This window comes from Pinus tabuliformis, chromosome 8 (assembly GCF_031772625.1).
Source record: "Pinus tabuliformis cultivar Carrire ecotype Pingquan chromosome 8, CPIR1, whole genome shotgun sequence".
Lineage (NCBI taxonomy): Eukaryota > Viridiplantae > Streptophyta > Pinopsida > Pinales > Pinaceae > Pinus > Pinus tabuliformis.
This window is the reverse complement of record NC_142294.1, coordinates 522,643,646-522,666,611: the sequence shown is the minus strand read 5'-3', so window position 1 is coordinate 522,666,611 and position 22,966 is coordinate 522,643,646. Positions and strand designations below refer to the sequence as shown.

The 22,966-nt window shown below is 40.0% G+C and overlaps 1 protein-coding gene across 1 annotated transcript in view; it reads right to left on the bottom strand.

Moving 5' to 3' along the window:
• Positions 1-22,966, bottom strand: part of LOC149236458 (outer envelope protein 64, chloroplastic-like) — a 249,563-nt gene that overhangs the window by 130,466 nt on the left and 96,131 nt on the right. The window contains exon 6 of the mRNA XM_089372388.1: positions 22,768-22,918. Within this exon, the coding sequence (XP_089228514.1) occupies positions 22,768-22,918 (151 nt within the window). The remainder of the gene's footprint in view (positions 1-22,767; positions 22,919-22,966) is intronic.

Genomic DNA, 22,966 nt, shown 5'->3' with positions numbered 1-22,966 from the left:
TTATCATCATCGAGAATTTGTCACTGACATGACACCAAGATATTTTTACTATAGTTGTACCGAAACATAGATATAGTGGTAGCATTAAACAAACTGTGATCATTGAGACCTCTCCAAACACATTGAGATAGCAATGAATTGTTATGGCACCAAGATTGTATTTTTGAACTTGTTATGACACCGAGACAAAGAGACCCATCTTGTGATAATACGAAACCTTAATCACTGTAATCTCACCAAATTTCTCCTTGTTGTACTGAGACAGAGTTTCACCCTTGACTGTGATATAGCACCGAATTTATCTTCTGCAATTTAGACCCTTACCCGAGCTCCTTCATTAAAACAGTTTCTACACTCCTATTCGAAGTTACCTCTATAATTTTCATCCGAAATCTCAAAGACATATGCGAACTTCTTCACTGTCAAAATGCGAAGACCTTATCCACCTATATAGAGTAGTTTGTTGTAAATAAGCCGACATGTGCATCTGAATAGGTGTGTCTTCATTAGATGAAGCCAACATGAGTTTTTTACTTCAACTTGAGGTCGACTTGAAGAGGAGAATGTTGTACTTGTCTTAGAGGGCTACTAGACCATACTATTGACTCGTATACATTTGTAATATTCCCAAGAAGGGTTCTTCATACATGAAATTGACTGAATTTAATGACAAATCCTAAAGCCTCACAATGGGAGCCATCTAAAAATAAAATCTCTTGCAAATGAAACCCATGAAGCAAGCATTCCAATAATAATTTTATTTTTCTTCATCTCATCATTTACAAAAATCACAATTACATGTCATTATGAAGACCGAACCTAGTTACAATTTTCAAAATTCCCTCTTAACTAGGGAGGTATTCATAATGGTATTTGGTCATTCTCAATCTCAATCTCAAGAATTACTCATAAGAAGAATCGGATTGGTAACCAATCTGTATAGCATCATATCAATCAACATTGTCACATAGCAAGGCCTTGACTAATAGCTCTATATCTCCACAAGACTTGAGCTCAATGCTAGCAAGACCAGTGATTTATATACACCCTAATCATTGTCTCTCCTAGAAAATACACCACCCGGGTTCTCAGGGTGTGTTCCATCAGGACTATTCTTATCTTGGATTCCCAATCCTCAAAGAATATTGATCCTCTATGACTACTCTTATCTTGGATGCCCTATCTCATCCTCGAAGAGTACCGGATGCCAGATGATTACCCAATCCTCCATTTTGTCTTCCTAGGTGAAGAACAAAATGATGTGTCTATCTCTCCCTCTCAATTAGGGAGGACATATCTATTCCAATAAAGTAACGTACCCATTCCTACGAAAGGAATGTACCTAAGCTCCTTCTCGGCTTAGGAATTTTCAAGTTCTTCCAAGTAAGAAAGTTGTTTCTAGGCTCCCTCTTAATTAGGGACCTACAATAGCTCCTTAGGTGGAGATGATGGAACAATCAGTTGCTTGAAGAACTCCTTCCTTCGATGTCATGAATTTCTTTTTCATTATGGACTCTTCATCTTTTGGGACTTCTTCATAGGGCACAAGACCATCCATCACTTTCATCCACGATTCAGTCATGTCATCATTCCTTTCATCAGAAAGTGATCCATCAGTCTACATCTAGCCTTGCGTCATGACACGCTTCCTTCTTCATGCCATATTTTTCGGAAGGATCTTACATCCTTCTATATGGTCCTCTTGGAAGACATCCACAGTTCTTCCCTTCGCAGACCTGCATAAACCCTTCCAGATATTTGTTCAAAAATAAGAAATGAACACTTGAATCAAAATTACTTTTGTGATGGCCTTTCATCATGAGATCTTCTAGTTTGCATTAGCATCTTACATACATGTTGACATATCTCCCAAAGATATCCATTGTCAAGGGTCTCCCTCTTTTTCAAACATCCATCAGAGTCTTCATATCTTTCCGGGAGATTTCCTAGTCAAACCTTTTTGGTCTTCTAGATGTTGATTGCCTTTACCATGGTTTCATATCTCACAATCTCTTCCTTCACACATTTCATTCCCAAGAGCTTCCAATCAGAGTTCCTCAATTATAGTCAACCACCTCATACTTCATATGAGGACATATTATGTTGATTTCATCTTGTGTGACTCGTGCCTTCTAGCAACCTTTCATAGGAGAAGATTCCTTTCCTTTGATCATGCTTCTTAAGATCGAGCAGTGATCCATGTTACTTGCAACCATACAACATGACTTTAAAATATTGAATACAAGCATACATACCTCATTTACCTTTAAGTCATCTAGGCTTCTTTTAGCAGCTTCCTTGATTGAAAAGAGCTTCAACACCTTGATCTACTTCATCTCTTATGTCATCATACCATCATCCCAGAAATTCCACAACTTGGAGTTCCTGATGAAACACTTGGTTCCTTTCTAGATCAGTGAATCTTCCGATGAGGATTCCATCAAAGAATCTTGAGGATCTTGCATATCTCTATGCAACAGATGTTTCCTTTTGATTGATGTATGATGAGGCTTGTCCTGGATGACTTCTTCCTTTTTATTTAAGCTTTTAATGAGGTCACCAAGAGTTATATCCTTCATAGTTGACTATCAGACATCAATCATGTTTCCTATGGTGATGTCACGAGCTCTTATATCTAATGCTTTTCCTTTTCCTTGGACTTCCTTCTTCAGCTTCTTCCACTTCTTCGATGAAATGGACTTCTTCTCTATCTCTCTTGTTATGCTCATAGCATTGAATCTTAGCTATGTTCTTCTTTCCTTTCTGAGGACCAAATTTTCCAAACTTTACCTTCCTTCCGGCAAATGTTTGAACACCTTTTGCCCACAACCTGGCTTCTTCTATCTTGCATACACACCATAAGTTGCAGAATGGAATAGCTTTCTTATTCTCATAAGGATTTGTTAGATAGTGCATTTGGAACAAGGGATATCATTTCCTTATTTGAAATTATCTCCTTCAAAACTTGCAGTTGAGATTTTATAAAGATGACTCTTTATTCTTTGATACCTTCAATTTGTGTAGATCAGATCTAAGTGATATGACATTCTTTACCGCATCTTCAACGAATAGTTTTACCAGCTTATCATATATCTCTTTTGATGTCTCCAATCCTGCTACAAGGGAATCCTTGACGGATTCCATAAGAATCTCTTGAGCCCATAGATCCTTTTCCATGTATTCAGATAGTACTTTACCTTCGGATGGTTTGGAGATTTTCCTAATAACCTCATTTTCTTCGAGGACTATTTCTATCCTTCTTGTCCATCCAAGGAAGTTTGATGACCCAACCAGCTTCTAGATCTCCTTGCAAAACGAAGTCATTCTACTAGATTAGATTATAGAATAATCAATACTTGACAAGTGAAAATGAAGTCTTCAACTTGATCCCTTTGATGGTGGTTGACGAAGATGTATCAGTGCCCTTTTGGATGATCTTCTTCCAAATGAAATCCTTTCTTCAATAAAAGGAGATTGCCCCTTTTATGCTAACAATGCCTTTTGATCTAGCTCCCTTTGTTGATGGTGATTGATGAGGATGTCTTGATGCTTCCTCGGATGATCTTGTTTAAGGATAAGGGAGGATTCCTCGCTTCAATGAGAGGGAACTTGCCTTATAGCCTTTTGAAGATGATGACAATGCCTTTAACCTTCTTTGGATAACTAGCCTTCAAGATACTTCGACTTCCTCAGTGGTAAATGAGTGCAGATCCAGAAATGCTTCTAGGTTTTCAACATTCTCCAAGATGATGTGATCTTTGTCCTTGAAGTGCTTCTCTTGAATGTCTATACTTTCGACTTACTTGCTTTGTAGATCTCTTCAACTTGATGAGGGTCTTTGTGATCTTTTTGATAATGACTAGAGGATCCAAAACTTTTGCTAGTGTAGACTCCTTCGATCTAGGGTTTGATACTTTGATGTAGATCTCAAATTCACTTTGATATCCTTCAACTTGCTTTGGTGTCTTTCTCAAGATTCAATCCTTGAGTGTCCCTTGACAAGATGCCCTTCCTTGACTTTGTCACCTTAGCTCTGATACCATGTTGAGAAATCTAGGGCATCAATAGTTAGGTGATTTCTCTTCAATTAGTAACTGCTTGTGAGTGCTTTTTACAACTTTAGATTAGGATCTTCATTGCTTAAGTTATTAATGTTCTTCTTCATCAAACAACTACCAATACATGAACATAAATAGACAAGAGACACAGAATGTAGGTTATGAGCCAGGGCCAAAACCTCTCTCTTTGTGAGGAAAACCCACACAAATTCTTCTTATAGAGATTCCAATTGATGAATAACCCTTGACCTACCTGCCACTCCAAGACCAAGACACAAGTTCTCTTGATTGACAATCTTCTGTTATTTTCTTCTTCTTCTTCTGTTATTTGGTCCTAGGGCAAGTTGGTGCTTGTGAGACATTGGAACGTCCTTCCAATTGGAGTTGGTAAACTAGGGTGTTGGAGCGTCCTTCCAATTGGAGTCGGTAAACTAGGGTGTTGGAGTGTCCTTTCAGGAGTTGGAGCTTCTTGATAAATTGAACGTTTTTCTAGAATACTAGGGAATCGGGGTTTCCTCTTCAATTGGTGTTAGGAAAATTATGTACTCATAAATTATATTAGAAAAGCATTTGGTGGTTTTTCTCCCGAAGGGGTTTCCACCTAAAATTTTGTTCTGTGTTGCTCTTGTGATGTGTTGATGATTATTATTTTATTGTTCATGCTCTAAAATTTTATAATTAACTGATTGTAAGTGAAATATTGATTCACCCCCCTCTGAGTATTTCTAACAAGGAGGACGAAGTAGCCTATCTAGCCCCATAGACTATAGTCAATTATAAAAGGGGAAGCCCATTATACAATGCTTTCGGGGCAACATTTGGTAAATTGGGGTAATTGCGAGAAAACTTGTGTAAGAAGCCAGAACTGAGGCTAAGTGGAGGGAAACTTGTAACCGCTCAAATTAACATAAGGAGAAGAGACCCCAAAGGGAGTTCTATGAATAAGAGAGAGGAGAATCATTATTCTCATCATGGTTGATTGGATATTTATGTTTCGTGAGTTGAGGCTTTAAGTGTTTTAAGACCCCTTTTTTCTTTGATTGGTTTCAGTGGTGAAAGATTCCACCATAACCAATCCCCTCTCTTTCTTTCAATTGTTTGGCATACTTTTCTGAGGCACTTTTCATCTAGTGTTCAACAAGCAAGGGAGAATTTTGTGGGTTATTGGGTTGAAAGACATATTGTAGTTTATGTGGCATAATTCTAGGGCAGCAAGGCAATTGAAGGAGCATCAAACTAAGTTCAAACCTCTATTCAAGGCAGCAGCCTTCATTCTAACCCTTGTTTGTGGCACCCTCAACTAACCGAGAGAAAACCTAAGGCAGTGAAGTTCATTTTGTGCCAGCGCAACCTGACTGAGAGCAAAACTAGGGAAGCGAAGCTCATTATGTGTCACCGCAGCCTAACTAAAGGAAAAATGAGGGCAGGGAAGTTCATTCCATGTCACCGCACCCTCGCTAAGGCAACTCTAGGAAAGTGAAGCCCTTATCTGAGCAGAAGAGGGATTGTTATGTGGCATTAAGTGTTGTTTTTCCACGATCCTGGTGTCTAGAATAGAGTCTTAAATCACTGATGCTACCAAACCAAGAATCACAATGAAGCTACTTTGCACAACGGAATATAAACAACAGTAAATCTACTAGTGCACAAAATATACACAATTTTGTACAATAACCCAACTTTGTTATATTAATCCAACTGAATAATACAACAATCTAGGGCTCCCGTACCAGGGATAATGGCCCTCATACATCCACGGATACAAGATATAAAATTGGGGCTTACTGTCAGTCCATCGACAAACAATCTACTCTCAACAAGATACTTTGACCATCTGGTTGATGTAGCATGCAATCACAGGTCCTCTTGGTCGTACCCTGTACTTGCCCGAACCTTCGGCTCCCGATCTACAACACGACCTCTATCAATGATCCAAATCCATTTGGCCACTGAACCTCGGCTATCCAAATTGCTCACTAGTTGTGCCTTAGTTCATCAAGTGCACAACACATCGACACTCTTATCGAGTTGTTCACAACTCCATTTGTGAACAACTCTCAATTGCCCATTGTTGCTCTTCAACTACTTAGGGACTTCTACTTACTATAGTCTTCGCTCCTCAACTACTTAGGGACTTCTACTTACTATAGTCTTCCTACGTTGCTCCAATGAAGACTAACATGGGGCACGGAGGGCTACCACCTATCACTGTAAGATGCCCATCTCTCAAAATGAACACGGGCTAGGAGGAACGCCTATCTTCTGTTGTAGATGTCCTTCTCCACACGGCAAGTCTAGGACTACTCAAACTGCTCCTGGCTGATCAGACCCTTGAGCTCTTCTACTGCCACTCTAGCAACCAATTTAGTCCATCAAGATGGTGCACATAGGGCTTGAAGCAAGCCTCTACAATCCTTTGGGTTGTTCCTTAGGTTGCTCTAACTCTGCCACTCCTAGCAAGCCCTAAAGTCCTTCTTAAGACACTACACTTAGGGCTCCAAACTTGGGCACTCTCACGCTACCCTCCAACGGTCCACGAATGTCCAATCAAATGTCCTCTCCTAGGACTTCTCATCCACTAGCATCCATCCATCTTCAACTCTCTCTGCTACTGCCCTCTTGCCCAGGGTTATGTGCACATTGTTGTAGCTTCCTATCACTGGTTAGGGCACTCAACACTCAGTGACAACCCTCCAAAACTACTACCACGGACCTCTGATCGTAGTGTTCCCTTGTCTAGTCGGCTTGCCTTCTTTGTTGTCCATTCTAACCCTTTATTAGCATTGTTTGAGCCCTTGGGATGCTCCAAAAGGAACCCTACTTCCTGCAGTCACCTACAGCTAGAGGTTCGAGCCTCTTTTCAAGGGTTACACCCTTTGTCCCAACCAATGTTTTAAAAATTGGAACCGATGACTGGACCCGTGCACCTAATAAACTGGGTTTCGAAGCGAAACTGGTCGAACCAGGACTAGTCAGGTCTAAACAAACCAGTTTTAAATAAATACATTAAATAATTAATTTTTAATGAAAAAACTATTTTAAGATTTAAAACCATGATTCCGAGCCAATAGAGACAAAATATACAAAGATTGCTCATTTATATACCATGTAAAGGTGAATATATCAAAATGGCACCGAGTGCAATACATATCATCGACAAAATACATAAGCAATGAGGCTCTAAATGGCCTCTGGAGTGCAAAAATAAAGCCTACAAACTATGGGGCCACTGGCCTACTACAAGTGATCAGCATTATCACTTGAAACTTCTCATGAGTCATCATGATCAAACTCAGTTGGTTGAGTCTTGATTCCCAAACTTTGGAATTGCTTGAGTCACAAACTTCTCTATTGGTTCAGTGACTTGAGTCTCAAACCTCTGAACGTATTCTGCCCTAATATGCCCTATTGTGTCATTTGGTGCTTCACATGGCTTTACAAGGCCTCCTGTCGCAGCCAAGTGTTGCTTGAACATGTCAATACCCCCTCCAATAGATTTTTGGCAATATTCGCAGATCATTCTGCCATCAATCATATCAGAATGAGCCCATGCAATATCTTTGGCTTTTGGAGGCATAATGACTACTACTTAGCTTAAACTCTTTGTTGTTCCACTACTCCAGCAAAAACTCAACACTCTCCAAGCTCCCAATCAAACTCACAAAAACTCCAAATGAGATGTGTGAGGCAAATGAGGGGGTTGAGCTCCTTTTAAAGGCTTGGAGAGGGTGTTTTTGGAGGGAAAGAACCCTTATTTTCCCTCCAAAACACCCTACAAACTTGGAAAACCGCGCTGCATGGGTCCTCTATGGCCTTGGCAGCTAACCGGCCGGTTTAGGACAGAACCGGCCAGTTTAACCACAAACCGGCTGGTTAGGACCAGTTTTTCCCTCTTTTGAGCGAAATGAAGGATCAAACTGGGTTTTTCTGCCGGTTTGACCAGTTACTAGTTGAAACCGGCAGGTTTTTAAAACACTGGTCCCAACTGCGCTGCCTTTGGAGTGACAGTGGTTAGGATTGAGAAGCCATCCTAGCCCTCTCAGCCCTCTCACACAGTCCTCCCACACTTGCTGTAGCTACAGCAATCCCTGCGTCCCAGAACAGAGACTAAATACACATGAAAAATAGCACAGACCTGCCCCAAACTTACCTCTTGACCTGTGGCCTCATCTGGCATGAGAGACGCTGCCCTAAACAGTCTTGAATCAGCCCTCCAAGCCTCCTCGCTGGCTGCTTCCTGCTTCAGACAATTGAGGCTTTTCTCCCACAAGGAACTGCAACCAAACAAAGACAAACTTCTCCACAAACTCGTGCTAGATGTCTCCTTGCCCTTGCCTTGGATCCACAACCCTATTTCAGAGATATGCTTGACGAAAGATGCACTTTGGATGATCATTTATGCCTCACACATGAGTCTAATTTATACTAACTCATGTGGCTTCCTTAGTGGGCTTGACCAGCTGTCGTAAGGCTTATTATGACTCTAGCCAACCTCAAACATGAGCCACAAACCCACACCATAACTTCAAAAATTAATCTCCACTTCTACAACTCGGATTCGAGTGATTTTCGTTGCGTCGGGTTACTCTCGGAGTCCTCTATCAACTCAAATATCACATGTAGAAATCAACTCATGGAATCACACCCCATATAGCTTGGATGCAAAGCCCACAGGCTTGGGTTTCATGCCCACAAGTGCTTTTGTGGCACTCCAACCCCCAAACCCCAAACCAAGGACTTGGAGTACCTCCCAAGCTACAAATCTCAACATCAAGTACAGGCTGGGGCAGTTCCATGTCAGTGGAGCCCTCAGTTTGACAACAGCAAGGTTAAGTAAGGAACAAATTTGGCAGCAGGACTCTTCAGAGCCCTATCTGAGACAGCAATGACCTTTGACGCTGTTCTTCCTGTAGCAGCAAAGCCAAGTTAAGTCAATCTCGCAGCGAATGTTGACTTGGTGATTGCAGGTCACAAGGATTTGTAGTGAGAGCAAAGAAGATCTGCTACAAGTTTCCTCTTGGCAGCGAGATATGGAGGAGAGGGTATTGAAGGCAACCAAAGGCCAGGTTGGTACAGCAACAGCCTCAAGACAATCTAAGGCAGTTTGGAACAGTGTAGATTCACAGCAGTAGGTGGTACAAAAGACTGAAGATAGAGGCAAGTTTAGAATTAGGGTATTAAAGCAGTAGGGTTTGGTTGATGTGATAGCCCTTGTTGTGTATTTCAATCACATTTGGAGGACTGTGAATCTAAACTATTTACTGTACTGTTGAATTGGTTTCATTGGCATGAATTGTTGAATACATGATTATTCAATTTCATTGCATTTTGATATTGTCTCTGATTGTGAAATTGAAGTATACTGTTGGAATACAAAAATTGTCTAGCGCTCATTCCTAAACCTAAGGGCCATCTTACCCTAGGGGATATTACACAACATAACCTCCCAATTGGTCTATATCATCTTCTGATCTTCTTGATCTAAAATACAGAGTGTTATAGGCCTTAATTTTGATGCTCTCTCTTATAATTGGCATCTTTCTTTTAGGTGCACTTGTGTATTTCTGTTTTAACTTTTCAGCATTTGTGCTTTTTTTTGCTCTCTCAAGGGCATTAGACCTCTCTCACTCTCTAGAGCACTTGTGATGAGGCTATTTCAAAATTTTGGTGAGATTTCATTCCATCAATTTTCCCGTAGACCATTACAAATCTTAATAGTTTGAAGGATGGAGCAAGTCTAATGATTGGCATCTTTCTCTTAGGTGCACTTGTGTATTTCCGTTTTAACTTATCAGCACGTGTGCTTGTTTTTTTTTTCACTCTATCTCAAGTGCATTAGACCTCTCTCTCTCTAGTGCACTTGTGATGAGGCTATTTCAAAATTTGGGTAAGATTTCATTCCATCAATTTTCCTGTTGACCATTATAAATCTTAATAGTTTGAAGGATGGAACAAGTCTAATATTTTACCTTCTTGTGCTCAAAGATCAATTAAATTTCTAAAGCATTACCTCAGTGCTACACTTTCCTTCTGAGAAGAAACCCAACTTTCAACACTGTATATTAAAATTAAATAATTAGTAGATAGGATCTGATACATGCAAATTATACCTGGCAAAAAACATTTTTTCTTTAGCCTCATCAATTCATTGATATCTAATTAACACTACACAGAAACTCAATCTTAACAATGATTCAGTTATTCACCAAAAGACTAAAAGAAACTCCATTGATATGTCAATCCCTTCTCTCTATCCACGATACTCACCAGATGACATTATTTGGGAAGCGCTTGGCATTGTCAAGCAGTGCTAGCTCCCCTTCCTATTCACCATGCTGCACCTTATTCTCAAAACTATACGACTTTGCGGAAAGTAATACCCCAGTTTTGACCCTTGGAAGGTATTGGATCAAATTTTGTAAAACTTGCAAATGTTTGGTTATCATGATGGTAGCAAGCCATTAGAATTTAGATAAATGACCCCTTAATGTAAATGTTTGTATATAATTTTTGTATGAATTCCTAGTATGTAATTAAAGGCCAAAGGCCAACTAGAAAATGGATAAACATAGAGATGACGTAAAATATTTTCTATTAATCGTGTGTTAGAAATAACACAATGCCGTCTATGATATGCAAAGAGGTAATGCCAGAATACAATATATCATAGTCCAAGAAGGCCACTAGGAGCACAGAGGGGCTTTGAGTCCACAACGGGGGGAGATGACAGGAAGGAAACAGGAAAGAAAGCCCTTCTTACCAAGTGTCAACACAATCACTCCAATCATTTCCATCATGTGCCAAAATTTGAAACTCACAACCACCTTTGACATAGAAAGGATGAATTATTAATGGATGAAGTATGAAGTATTTGGTCAAGGAATGTCTAAAGAAACAGCGTAGGATAGGGTACCTTGTAAGGCAAAAGTACTATTATTCTGGTAAAAATTAAAACATATAAGTTTCTCATTCAATTCTCCTTTCTCATTGGATGGCATTCATTCTCCATTCTCTTCCTATGTTTTCATCTGGTATTCCATCCTAACTCTGCAATTGCTGGTAACTCCCAATCAGAGACCATGCTTATGGGAGGTTGTGTGAAAGTAGAAATTGGGGCAAAAATAGGAAACTTTCACCCGCTTGTTTCTCTTGCCTTTTGACTCCTTTGGAACAAAGTATTCAGCACTCCAGTATTTCCCAATAGGGCAATCAGCAATTGGGCTCTTCCTGCATGCACTGAAGAACAAGTTTCTGATTGATTTCTGCGGTATTGTATAGCAGATAAGGCAAAAATCAGAGCTGTGTCGTGTATAAGAGTGCAGAGAGTTTTGTGGTCCTGAAGGCTGTATGAGGACCCTAGAATGTTATGTGGTGTAATGTCCTCTTCAAATCGATTGCCCAAGGAAGGACGTAGTAGCCTATTTAAACTAATGTTGCACGACTACTACTCGTTTAAGACTTGTCACGGCATTGACTCGTCAACTCGTATAAGACTCGGGAACGACCCTTATAAGACTCTGGATTTAAGACATCTGTGGTATATATCTTTAGACATAGTTACCGGAGAATCAACAGTAAAACTTATTTTTCGTCAACGTTTCAAATCCCAACTGGGATCCATCATCAGGACTTTCTTCCTTATAAGACTCGTCAAAATACAAAAATACGTTAAAATATGGTAAATTTTCAGCACAAAAGGGACTAGACATTACATTCACAGTGATAAAACTAGGTCAAAGGGACTAGAGATTACATTCTTCACCACTAAAGATGAAACTAGGTTGAAGGGACTAGAGATTACATTCTTCAAAATAAGCACATACAAGGGGCCCTGCAGAAGCAAAAATAAGATGAGTGGCTGCCACCAAAGCCACCACAACAGGAAATGAAAAAAGTTCATAAACCATCAAACTTCACCAAGCAGGAGAAAGATAAAGCAGTGATGAAGTTTAGAGAGAAGATGTTGATACTAGATAGGCAACATTAAACCTAGTTCAAAGGAGGAATGTTAAATTGACACATTTCTACAAAACTCAGGAGGGGCTTTGAGAAAGATGTATGCAAGTTGTACAAAAATTGAAATTTGATTAACATCCACAAATGACCAAAATAAGTTAACATGCATCAACAACTATAAAAGGAATCCAGGAATGCATAATGCATCTACCAGCAAAGAGCATAGTAAAACAAAACTCTAATCCCAATCTAAATCAAACTCATGCGTAAAAGTCTGCTAGCAAATAGGACATGTAACCCCAAGAATGCAAGCTTAAAGACCATTCAATTGAGTGACGGGTATGGCCAAAATTGCACCATTATAGAAAAGCATGTACACTCACCTCTGAAACTATTTTGAGTCAAAGGATCATTCCTGATCCGTCATTTAATTTTGGAGAATAACTGACATTTAGCAAGCATGTAACTCTTCTAAAGAGGTAATTTCCTTTCCAAAAAGGTGGTGGTGCAGAGAAATAAAGCCCATTGGCTGGTAGATACAAGTGCATTACTATACAAAACTTAAATGAATTATAACAGAATGAAATTGAAGATCTTTGGTCAGAATTCAGAAGGGTTTCAAAGACTATGGACATGGATGACACATACAAGGTGAATAACTATATGCTTTTAGAACAGATGCACAGTAAAGTCACCCAGTCAATCAGCCATGGAGACCTTGATTCACAAGGGTAGAGCTGCAAAGAAGCCATTGGTAGTGGCTGGATGTGTACCTCAAGGAAGTAAATATTTGAAAGAGCTAGATGGTATAAGTCTAATTGGAGTGCAACAGATAGATCACCTCATTTCCAAAAAAGAAAAAGAAAAAAGAAAAGAAAAGAAAAAATTTAAAAATGGAACAAATTGTACCTTTTGAGGCTCGACAGGTCTATAGGGGGTTCGATATGGGTCTTCTAGAATACCTGGGGGTCTTATACGGGTAGACAGGCTCTATAAGATACTCGCCAAGTCCGGGTCTTAAACGTGAGCTCTATGCGAGTAACCTGGCTCGGTATAGAACCTGCCAAGACCTGCGGGTACTCGCGGGTCTAATATGGGTCATGCTTCACTAATTTAAACCCATAGCTATAGTCATTTCAAAGGGGGGTAATTATAATTTAATGTTACTTAGGTAACATTAGATAATAAAAATTAAATTAAGGCAAATGGAGGGAAATTTGCTAGTCACTCAATTTGAATTTAGGGGGGAAAGCCCCAAAGAGAATCTATAAAAGGGAGGAGAGTCATTGTGATCATCATGGATAGTTATTCTTCTTGATTTTTGGGTGAGGCTCTTGGAGGTTTTTAAGACCACTTTTCTCTAATTGGTTTCAGTGGTGAAAGATTCCACCCTAGCCAATCCTTCTGTCTTTCTTGCTACATGACTGGATTTTGGCAGGAGGAATATCTTTCTGAGGTAACGAACCATCTTTTCTAAGGCAAACGAGGGTTGGAATCTTAGTTTCTAAGGCAACTAGACAGGAATTTATCCTTCTAAGGCAGCAAACCACCTTTCTAAGGCAAGCAGACGCTGAATTCTTAGTCTCTGTGGTAGTGAGGGCTATAATTGGTCCTTCTGAGGCAATGAACTAACTTTCTGAGGCTGCATAGGGCCAAGAGGCCATTATCCCAAGGCAGCAAGTGACCTAATGACTAGTAAACATCCTCTTGTGGCAGAGGAAGGCTAAGGCCAAAATCCCTGAGATGAGTGACCTAAAGACTGGAAAATATATTCCTGTGGCAGCAGAAGGCTGAGGCCTAATTCTCTGAGGCAACAGAGCGCCAAGAAGCAATTTTTGTGAGGTAGTGAGTGGCCTAAAGAGTGTTAATTTTAGGTAACAATGGCAACTTTTATGCTTTGGAGCAATTTTACTTCAATTTATTTATGAGCCCAATATCAATTTCAGTTTAGCAATCACAAAAACATGTAAGTAAAACGCTGATAGAACATAAACATAAACAATAGAAGACAGGCCAAGACAGCCAAGGACAAACGACAATGTGGTGAAACCCTTGATCAAATCTACTTTTAGTCTTCAATAGTTCAACAGAGTGAGATAGTACAATTTACAAATTCTGATAATTTATAACAGCAGCGAAAGAGCCCTAACCAAAAAATTCAACACTGGTCAACAGGGCATATTTCTTCCTCAATTCAACTCGATCAAACCCGTCAAATTCGGCCTCCAAAAGTCCTCTAAATTAGCCCAAAGCAATCCCGAAAATCACAGTCAAACTTGGTCAACACAAAAGTCAAACCTGTGTTCAATTCTCTATAGTCAATGCTGGTCAAACAGTACGGAATGCCTTGATTTCTATGCCCAGAAATGCGGCCTGCTCAAACAAAAATTTCCCTCACAAAAACACAGTCAAACAGGTCAACATCGATCAACACCCTTCCTGAAATTTGGTCAACGTTGGTCAACACCCAAAACAGAAAATGACTATCTTCTTCTTCAAACGTGTGGAGAGGCTACCCAAAAATCCGTGCCCAATCATGTGAGGAGAGAGAGATGTGCGAGAAGTGAAGTGTGCCCAAATGAGGAGGAGGCATCATGTATTTAGAGGCAAAAGTTGAGGAAGAATAGACGTGACTATTGGGCTTCTGAGCCTACATGAGCTTGTTGGTCGACCTTGACAATTTGTCCATAATCAAAATAAATTCATAACTTCATTTGTACATGTTAGCATGGGATGATCTTTAGATCAATCCTACACCTCTCGAAGAGAGGAATCCAAGAAAAATATCAGTTGTCATAAATAAGATGACCCATGTGGAGTTTGACCCTAGTTGCCAATTTTAACACTCCCTCTCAATTAGGGAAAACTCCACCAGCTAATCCATCTGCCAATTTGTACCATCTCTGCCATCCATGCACTGCTCTACACTTCTCTGCTCTACTCTGTTGAACTATGAAGAAGAAGAAGTGATCAAGAATGTATCATACCATTCTCTACTTACTCAAAGTCGATCCCAGTCAAAAGAGAGTGTCTCATACCACTCTTACTAACCCGAAGTCAATTCCCATTGATCCCAAATCAATATCAGACATCCTAGCATAGGGAGTACAGTAGTACATGATGCATCCATCGGCAGTACTACAGTCCCTTTCCTCATTTCCCTACTCATTGGCCAAATGAAAGTTACTTCTCATGATTCCCAGACTACATAGGTAGGATGTCTCAGCAAGAGAAGGATGAACCACTCGTCCTGCTCACATGTCGCCAAGGGGCATCATAAGGGAAGGATGAACCACTCACCTTGTACACAACAAACCACTAGGGGAAGGCTGAACCACTTGCCCTATGGTTTCTCACCGCTCCAAGAAGTACCCCAAGCCCCCCAAAGCTCCCAGAGCTCAATGTCCATCTCATACAGGACCCTCATAAGAGGGTCTCTCCACAACTCCAAGTCGTTCTTCGAAGGCCAAGAATTTGACCTTCCCCATGGGCTTTGTCAGAATATCATTGACCTGCTCATTAGTCCCAATGTGATAGAACCTTATTGCTCCTCGTTGTACCATATCCCAAATAAAGTGGTACCTGATATCTATATGCTTGGAGCGATCATGAAACATGGATTCTCTGATAATCGAATCCCACTCTAGTTGTCGTCGAAGATAACGGTGGTATCCAACACATGTCCAAACAGCTCACTGAAGAGCTTCCTCAACCAGACAACTTCAAAGGAGGCCATTCTAGCAGCTATGTATTCAACCTCGGCGATGCTCAAGGCAACTGATTTCTACTTCCTACTCATCCAGGATATCAAAGAAAAACATCCAGAAGTGCTCTTGCAATCCACCACACTGTCAGCCCAATCAGCATCAGAATAACCATGTAGCCTCACATTTTCGGTAGTGTATCTCAGTCCATAAGTGATTGTGCCCCAAAAATATCTCAGAAGATTCTTGGAGGCAATCCAATGTATATGATGAGGCTCAACCATGTATTGGCTCAATGTGTTAACTACAGAACATATGTCCGGACGAGAGTTCTCCAAGAACATCAGTGCTCCTATGAATTAATGATACTCAAAAGCATTTCCCAATTCAGGACTAGCAGCACTACCACATAACTTCTTAAAGTTATGTTCCATCAGAGCAGTCACAGGCTTGCAATCCACCATCCCAAATCTTTCCAATATCTTCACAACATATTTTTCTTGAGAGAGGAAAATTTCACCTAGCTTTTTGACAGATCTCCAACCCTAGGAAATAGTGCATCAGTCCTAGGTCCTTCATCTGAAATTCAGAAGCCAACTCCCTCTTACATTTGTGAATGAGAGGGTTTGCACCTGTCAGAAAGAGGTCGTCCACACAAAATACCAGAATGAGAGGTTTATCATTTTCAACCTTAAAGTAAAGGTTCGGATCGACTTCACTTCTAGTGAATCCCAACTTCATCAGATAGCTATCGATCCTCTCATACCAAACCTGAGATGCTTGCTTTAATCCATAGGGACCTTTTTTCAACCTACATACATGAGATTCCCGATCATGAACTTCAAACCCCTTAGGTTGTTCCACATAGACTTCCTCTTTGATTGAACCATGCAAGAAGGCGGTCTTGACATCCATCTGATGTAGGTTCCATCCTTGTGAGGCAACAAGGGCTATGATCGAGCTGATGGTGGTGTATCGCGCAACAGGTGCAAATATCTCATCGTAATCTACACCTTCCTTTTGAAAGAAGCCTTGAGCAACAAAGTGAGCCTTGAACTATTTTTCACTTCCATCAGCTCCATGCTTGATTTTGTAGAGCCACTTAGAAGTGACAACCGATTTATCCTGGGATCTAGGGACAACATCTCAAACATCATTCTTCACAATTGACTCGTATTCTTCATTCGTAGCATCCTTCCATACTTGTTGCTTCACGACTTCTTTGAATGATGAAGGCTCACTTTGAATGATAGTGCTCATGGCGGTCAAATATCCTTGGTACTTGTTCAGCTTCTTGCTTTCACAGAAAGTCCCCTTTGGTGCAATGTGCCTCTCAGAATCTTCGAGAGCCTCCCTAAGCCATGAGGGTCTCCTCTTGGAGGAGGAAGGTTCTTGAGGGAGTGGATCAATAGGATCCATAAGTTCATCAACATCAGGGATCGTTTCGTCCTCTTTTTCACCCTGATTTCATGTGTCAGCTTCTTTGTCCTTCCTTAGGATAGGAAGGTTGTTGATCTTCCTGAGGGCCATATCTTCGTCGAAGGTGACATCATGACTTATGTCAACTTCCTTTTGACCAGCCACATAAATTCTATATCCCTAAGAATTTTCACTATAGCCCACAAAGATTCATTTCTTCCTAGATCGACCCAATTTGCTTCTTTTCTCTTTCGGCACATGAAAATATACTGAGCTTCCAAAAATTCTAAAATGAGAGACATTGGGTTTCTTACCAGTGAACATTTCTTCAGGAGTCTTGGAGTCCAATGCTTGATGAGAACATTGGTTTTGAACATACACGGTGGTATTTGCAGCTTCACCCCATATAAACTTCAGAAGGCCTTGATCATGAAGCATGGCACGGACAGCTTCTACAATAGAGTGATTCTTCCTTTCAGCCACACCATTCTGCTCAGGAGTGTATGGTGTTGTAGTCTCCCTCTTAATACCAGCTTCTCTACAATAATCTTGGAATTCATTGGATTCATACTCGGTCCCATTATTAGTCCTCAATATCTTGATTTTCTTCCCGGATTGGTTTTTTTATCCAGGCTTTGAAATGTCAGAACCAGGTGAACACTTCATCCTTCTTCCTCAAGAAGTAGATCCAGGTCTTGTGAGAATAATCATCCACAAAGGTGAGATAATATAAGTATCCTGCCAAGGAGTTTACGGGCATCATACCAGATATGTCAGAGTGGATCAATTGCTATATGTCTGTGGTCTTGCTATTACTTGAGGGGAATGGTCCCCTTGTAAGTTTTCCTTCGGCACATCCCGGACATACACCTTCATGCTCTACTTTGAACTCAGGCATACCTGTCACCATCTGTCTAACATCGAGTGGGGCCTTATATTGAAGATGGGCGAACCTCCGGTGCCATAGTTCAGATTGTAGAGATGTGTCGCCAAAACCCAAGAGTAAAAGCTTCCTTGAAATTTATTTTCCAAACACGTACCTTTCCATCGATAAAAGCCACCTTGAATCCTTTATCTTCCATTGCTGAAACGGACACCAGGTTCTTCTTAAGATCGGGTACATATAGTACTTCTTGTAAATGAATAGCGTTACCTTGATTCAATCGAAGGGTAACATTCCCTACTCCCTTCACAGGATAGGTGGCATCGTCTCCAAGGATGATCTCCATGTTTGTCCCCATTTCTATCAAATTAGAGAGGGCTTCCTTGTATCCAGTGAAGTGCCTTGACGCACCACTATCAATCAGCCAATTTCCCAAAGTGTCTAGAGGAGAAGCAGTGGAGAGGACCAATATAAGATAGTACTCTTTTTGCTTATTGTTAACATTGGATTCATCATACCTGGAGTTCCTTGATTTCTTGGAGGTTCGACCATTTCCTTGATGTCCCGCATTCCTTTTTCCTTTGCCATTGGACCTGCCATTACTTTGATCGTTGTGGTTGAAGTTTCCCTTGGTGTTGTTATGATAATCTTCATCTCGAGGTGTATCCCTTTTATTAGCACACTCCCTTGCATAGTGGTCAAACTTACTGCAAACAAAGCACATGCCCTTCCTTCCTCCGTTAGATCCAGGCTTTCCATCGAAATGACCTTTAGACCCTGCATTATTCCTCCTTTTGGCATGAGGGGAGAATGCAGTGGGGTTGCTTCTATTAGAAGGCATTTCTTGCTACACCATTCTTGTTTCTTCTTGAATGCATCTCGACATCAATTCTTTAAACCTTGAAATTCGATCATTGTTGAGTTAAGTGGTTCTAAATACATACCACACAGGTGGGAGTCCTCCAAGGGTGGTAAGAGCAAGTTCTCTATCATGAATGACTTCTCCAATCGAGAGTAAATCATTCTTGATCATCCTAATCCTCAAGAAATAGAATTGAATGTCCTCGTCCTTGCCCTTCTTAATATCTTTCAACTTATTCTTGAGAAAGAGAATTTGATTAGCATTACTAACCTTGAACATGTCGACCAACTTGTCGTATATCTCCTTGGAGGTCTTCAATTCAGAGATATAGGCCACCGGATCCTTGTCAATGGAATCCCTGATAATCTTCTTTGCTTTGACTTTAGCCTTAATATACTTGGTCTTCGCAGCAGCCGATGCATTTGAAGGAGGTTCAGGGATTTTACCCAGCACATAATCCATCACTTCCTTCTCTTCCAAGGTCAAATCAAGAGACATCTTCCATCCATGATACACAAATTTATCATGGAGCTTGTCTTCACCCGAGAAGTAGGATGAGGAACCCATTGAGTCTTTTGTCCTTGTCCTTGTCCAACTGTCTTTGGTGATTGCTCTTTCACTCTTGCTTGGGCTTTGTCTTGACTCTTCACCTCAGCGCTGATACCATGTTAACTTTAGGTAACAATGTATGTTCTATGCTTTACAGCAATTTTACTTCAATTTCTTTATGAGCCCAATATCAATTTCAGTTTAGCAATCACATAAACATGTAAGTAAAACGCTGATAGAACATAAACATAAACAGTAGAAGACAAGCCAAGACAAGAGGACACAAGATGTGGCACCAACGAGGGACAAACCCCAATGTGGGGAAACCCTTGATCAAATCTTCTTTTAGTCTTTAATAGTTCAGCAGAGAGAGATGGTACAATTTCCAAATTCTAATAATTTATAAAAGCAGCAAAAGAGCCCTAACCAGAAAAGTCAACACTGGTCAACAGGGCAGATTTCTTCCTCAATTCAGCTCGGTCAAACCCAGTCAACTTCGGCTTCCAACAAACCTCTGAATCAGCCCAAAACAGTGCTGAAAATCAGTCAATCTTGGTCAACGCAGAAGTCAAACCTGAGGTCAATTCTCTGCAGTCAACACTGGTCAAACAGTACGGAATGCCTCGATTTCTGTGCCCAGAAATGCAGCCTACCCAAACAAAAATTTCCCTCACAAAAACGCAGTCAAACAGGTCAACACTGGTCAAAACCCTTCCTGAAATTCAGTCAACACCCAAAACAGAAAATGACTATCTTCTTCTTCGCACGTGTGGAGAGGCTGCCCAGAAATCCGTACCCAATCATGTGAGGAGAGAGATGTGTGAGAAGTGAACTATGTCCAAGTGAGGAGGAGGCATCATGTATTTATAGGCAAACGATGAAGATGAATAGACCTGACTGTTGGGCTTCTGAGCCTACATGAGTTCGCTGGCAGACCTTGACAATTTGTCCATAATCAAAATAAATTCATAACTTCATTTGTACATGTCAGAATGGAATGATCTTTAGATCAATCCTACATCTCTCGGAGAGAGGAATCCAAGAAAAATATCCACTGTCATAAATAAGATGACCCATGTGGAGTTTGGCGCTAGTTGCCAATTTTAACAAAGAACCACAATCAGGAGGCACCAAGGGTTACTAAGGGTGCAAGGTAGCAGTGAAGTCTGTTGGGGTGATTTTGTGGCAGCAAACAGACGGCTATGGTTTGTAAGCCTAAAAACCGTGTTTGATTTGAAATTTCCGATGTGAGACTGTTGATCATTGTAAGTCTGTGAACTGTTGAACAACACTACTACTTCATAATGGGTGCTTGTGGAATCAACTGTCGATTGAGTTCTTTACTATACTACTTGTGTATTCATTATAGAGCATCATTGTTTCATAGATTGATGAATACTCCAATACTGTTATGCAATACAATTCTTTCATGTGCTTTTGAAAACCCTAACCCAGCATTGCATCCCAAGGGTAATCTTCACAAGGGACATTACATGTGGCAAGTTATTTGGCGGAGTGAAATTGGGCTCTTTCTGCATGCACTCAAGCATAAGCTTGTGGTGAATTCCTAGGGGACTGTATAGCAGAGAATGAATAAATCAAAGCTGTATTGTGTATGACAATGAGAAGAGTTTTGAGGCCCATTGAAGGCTGTATGATGACTCTAGAGTGCCATATAGACAGAGGATTGGCCAATCCAAGAGTGTTGCAAGTTGCGTTGAGTGTGTCTAATGTCATAGTTGATTTCTTCAACCTGATGAACTCATAGCCCAGCTATACAGTGGCTTCCTAGGGTTGGGCGGTGAATCACTTCTTGCCCAGCTTCTTAGATTACTCTTCATTAAAAAAATGACTAATTAATTCCTGTTTTGCTACTCTGTAATTTAATTCTTTGGAAGTCTGATATGATAAAAATCTGTGCATGCATAGTAGTACAAATCTGCTTAAGGAATACAGGCATGTACTGGCATTTTCCTCACAGTTATATGTTTTAATTCTACTGCATCTTTAATTCTAAACTTATCCCGCATCAGTGGTCTGTTAACTTGGGTCCCTTTCAGAAGTCAAATCTGTATATAATTGGTGAACTCCACTGGATGGTAGTTAAAAAATTGAAATTCAATTAAACAGGTTCCTAGGTGTTGATACAGAATGTGTGCCTGGCTACATCACACAATTTTCTTCACCTCCAACAGTTACTTTCTCAGTTTAACCATTTATTTGCATGCTTTAGGTCACCGTCATTTTGATGTTGTCTTGTACCCATCTTTGTCTACTTTTAGGAGCACTTCATGCAAGCACTGTTTTCTTTTCTTTTTAGCTATAAATGCTGTAAATATTTGCTGTACTCTCTAGTTCCTTTGACCTATTATGGTCTTTCAGGCATGCAAAAAAATTCAGTTCAGTTCAGTTCTATCCAGCATCCAAGTTAATCAATTCAAATTGCACTCCGTTCTCTGTGACTACAGGAAATAAGATCATTATAATCAACTAAAATACTACAGATAATATGTTAAACTATTCATATCCACTCAACTATTACTGTCAATAGTTCAGCATGATAGGACCATGCACAACAAAAGTGAATGACATTCTTTTGACAACTAAATTGAATAAGCATTGTTCTACCGATTATACAGTAAAAATATCAAGATTTCAACCCAATAAACTTTCAACTTAATTTCTGCAAACCAGGGCATGGATCTAGTATTTGAAGAGTCAAGCTGGTAAAATTTATACCTTAAAATTTGATTATACCTTAGTGAGAAAATTGCCAAATGACATACAGTCTCTCACTAGTTCCAAGCCAAGATCCAAGAGACGTCAATTTGATCCATATTAGAAATAGCCAGCATAGAATCTAGATAATATCCCAAATGTATGCTGAAATGAAGACATATGTCTAGTACAAATGCATTTGTTATAGGGTACATCTTCGATGTATCTTCACAGAAATCATAGAATTGACTTGCAGATATTATCTGAATAGTTAGTGTGGCTTCCAGATTAGGCTGTACATTTACTGACAGAAAGTATCTTGATTCTAGCTGTGCATATCTATTTCTTCAGTTCCTAATCTGTAGTTGTTTTCCGTCCATGCTAAAAGGACTTAACATGTGACAACAAGCCAAATTGATTAAGCGGTCATTAATAAGATATTTGATACTTTTGATACATTACAACTCTAGTCATAAGATTTCAAAAACAGATTTCCATCTACTCTGCTATATAGGATTCAAGAAATAACAATACATATTTTGAGGACAAAATCTATCAGTATTCAGAATATGAAATATGCATGTTATGAAATAAAGCTTTGAAGCACAATCATTATACCTCTGAAGAAGGCGTAATGCACTGCAAAGAGCCTTCAAAGCAGAAACCCCACCTTCACCATTTCTGCTCTCTTCTTCATTTTGAAAATACTTTAAGCTTGGAACTTTGGTAGCAAGATAATTGCCGAGGCTCATGTGATTTAAAACTTGACCTGCCATATTAAAGAAGCCAAAATATGGACAGAGATTAGCATTTAATG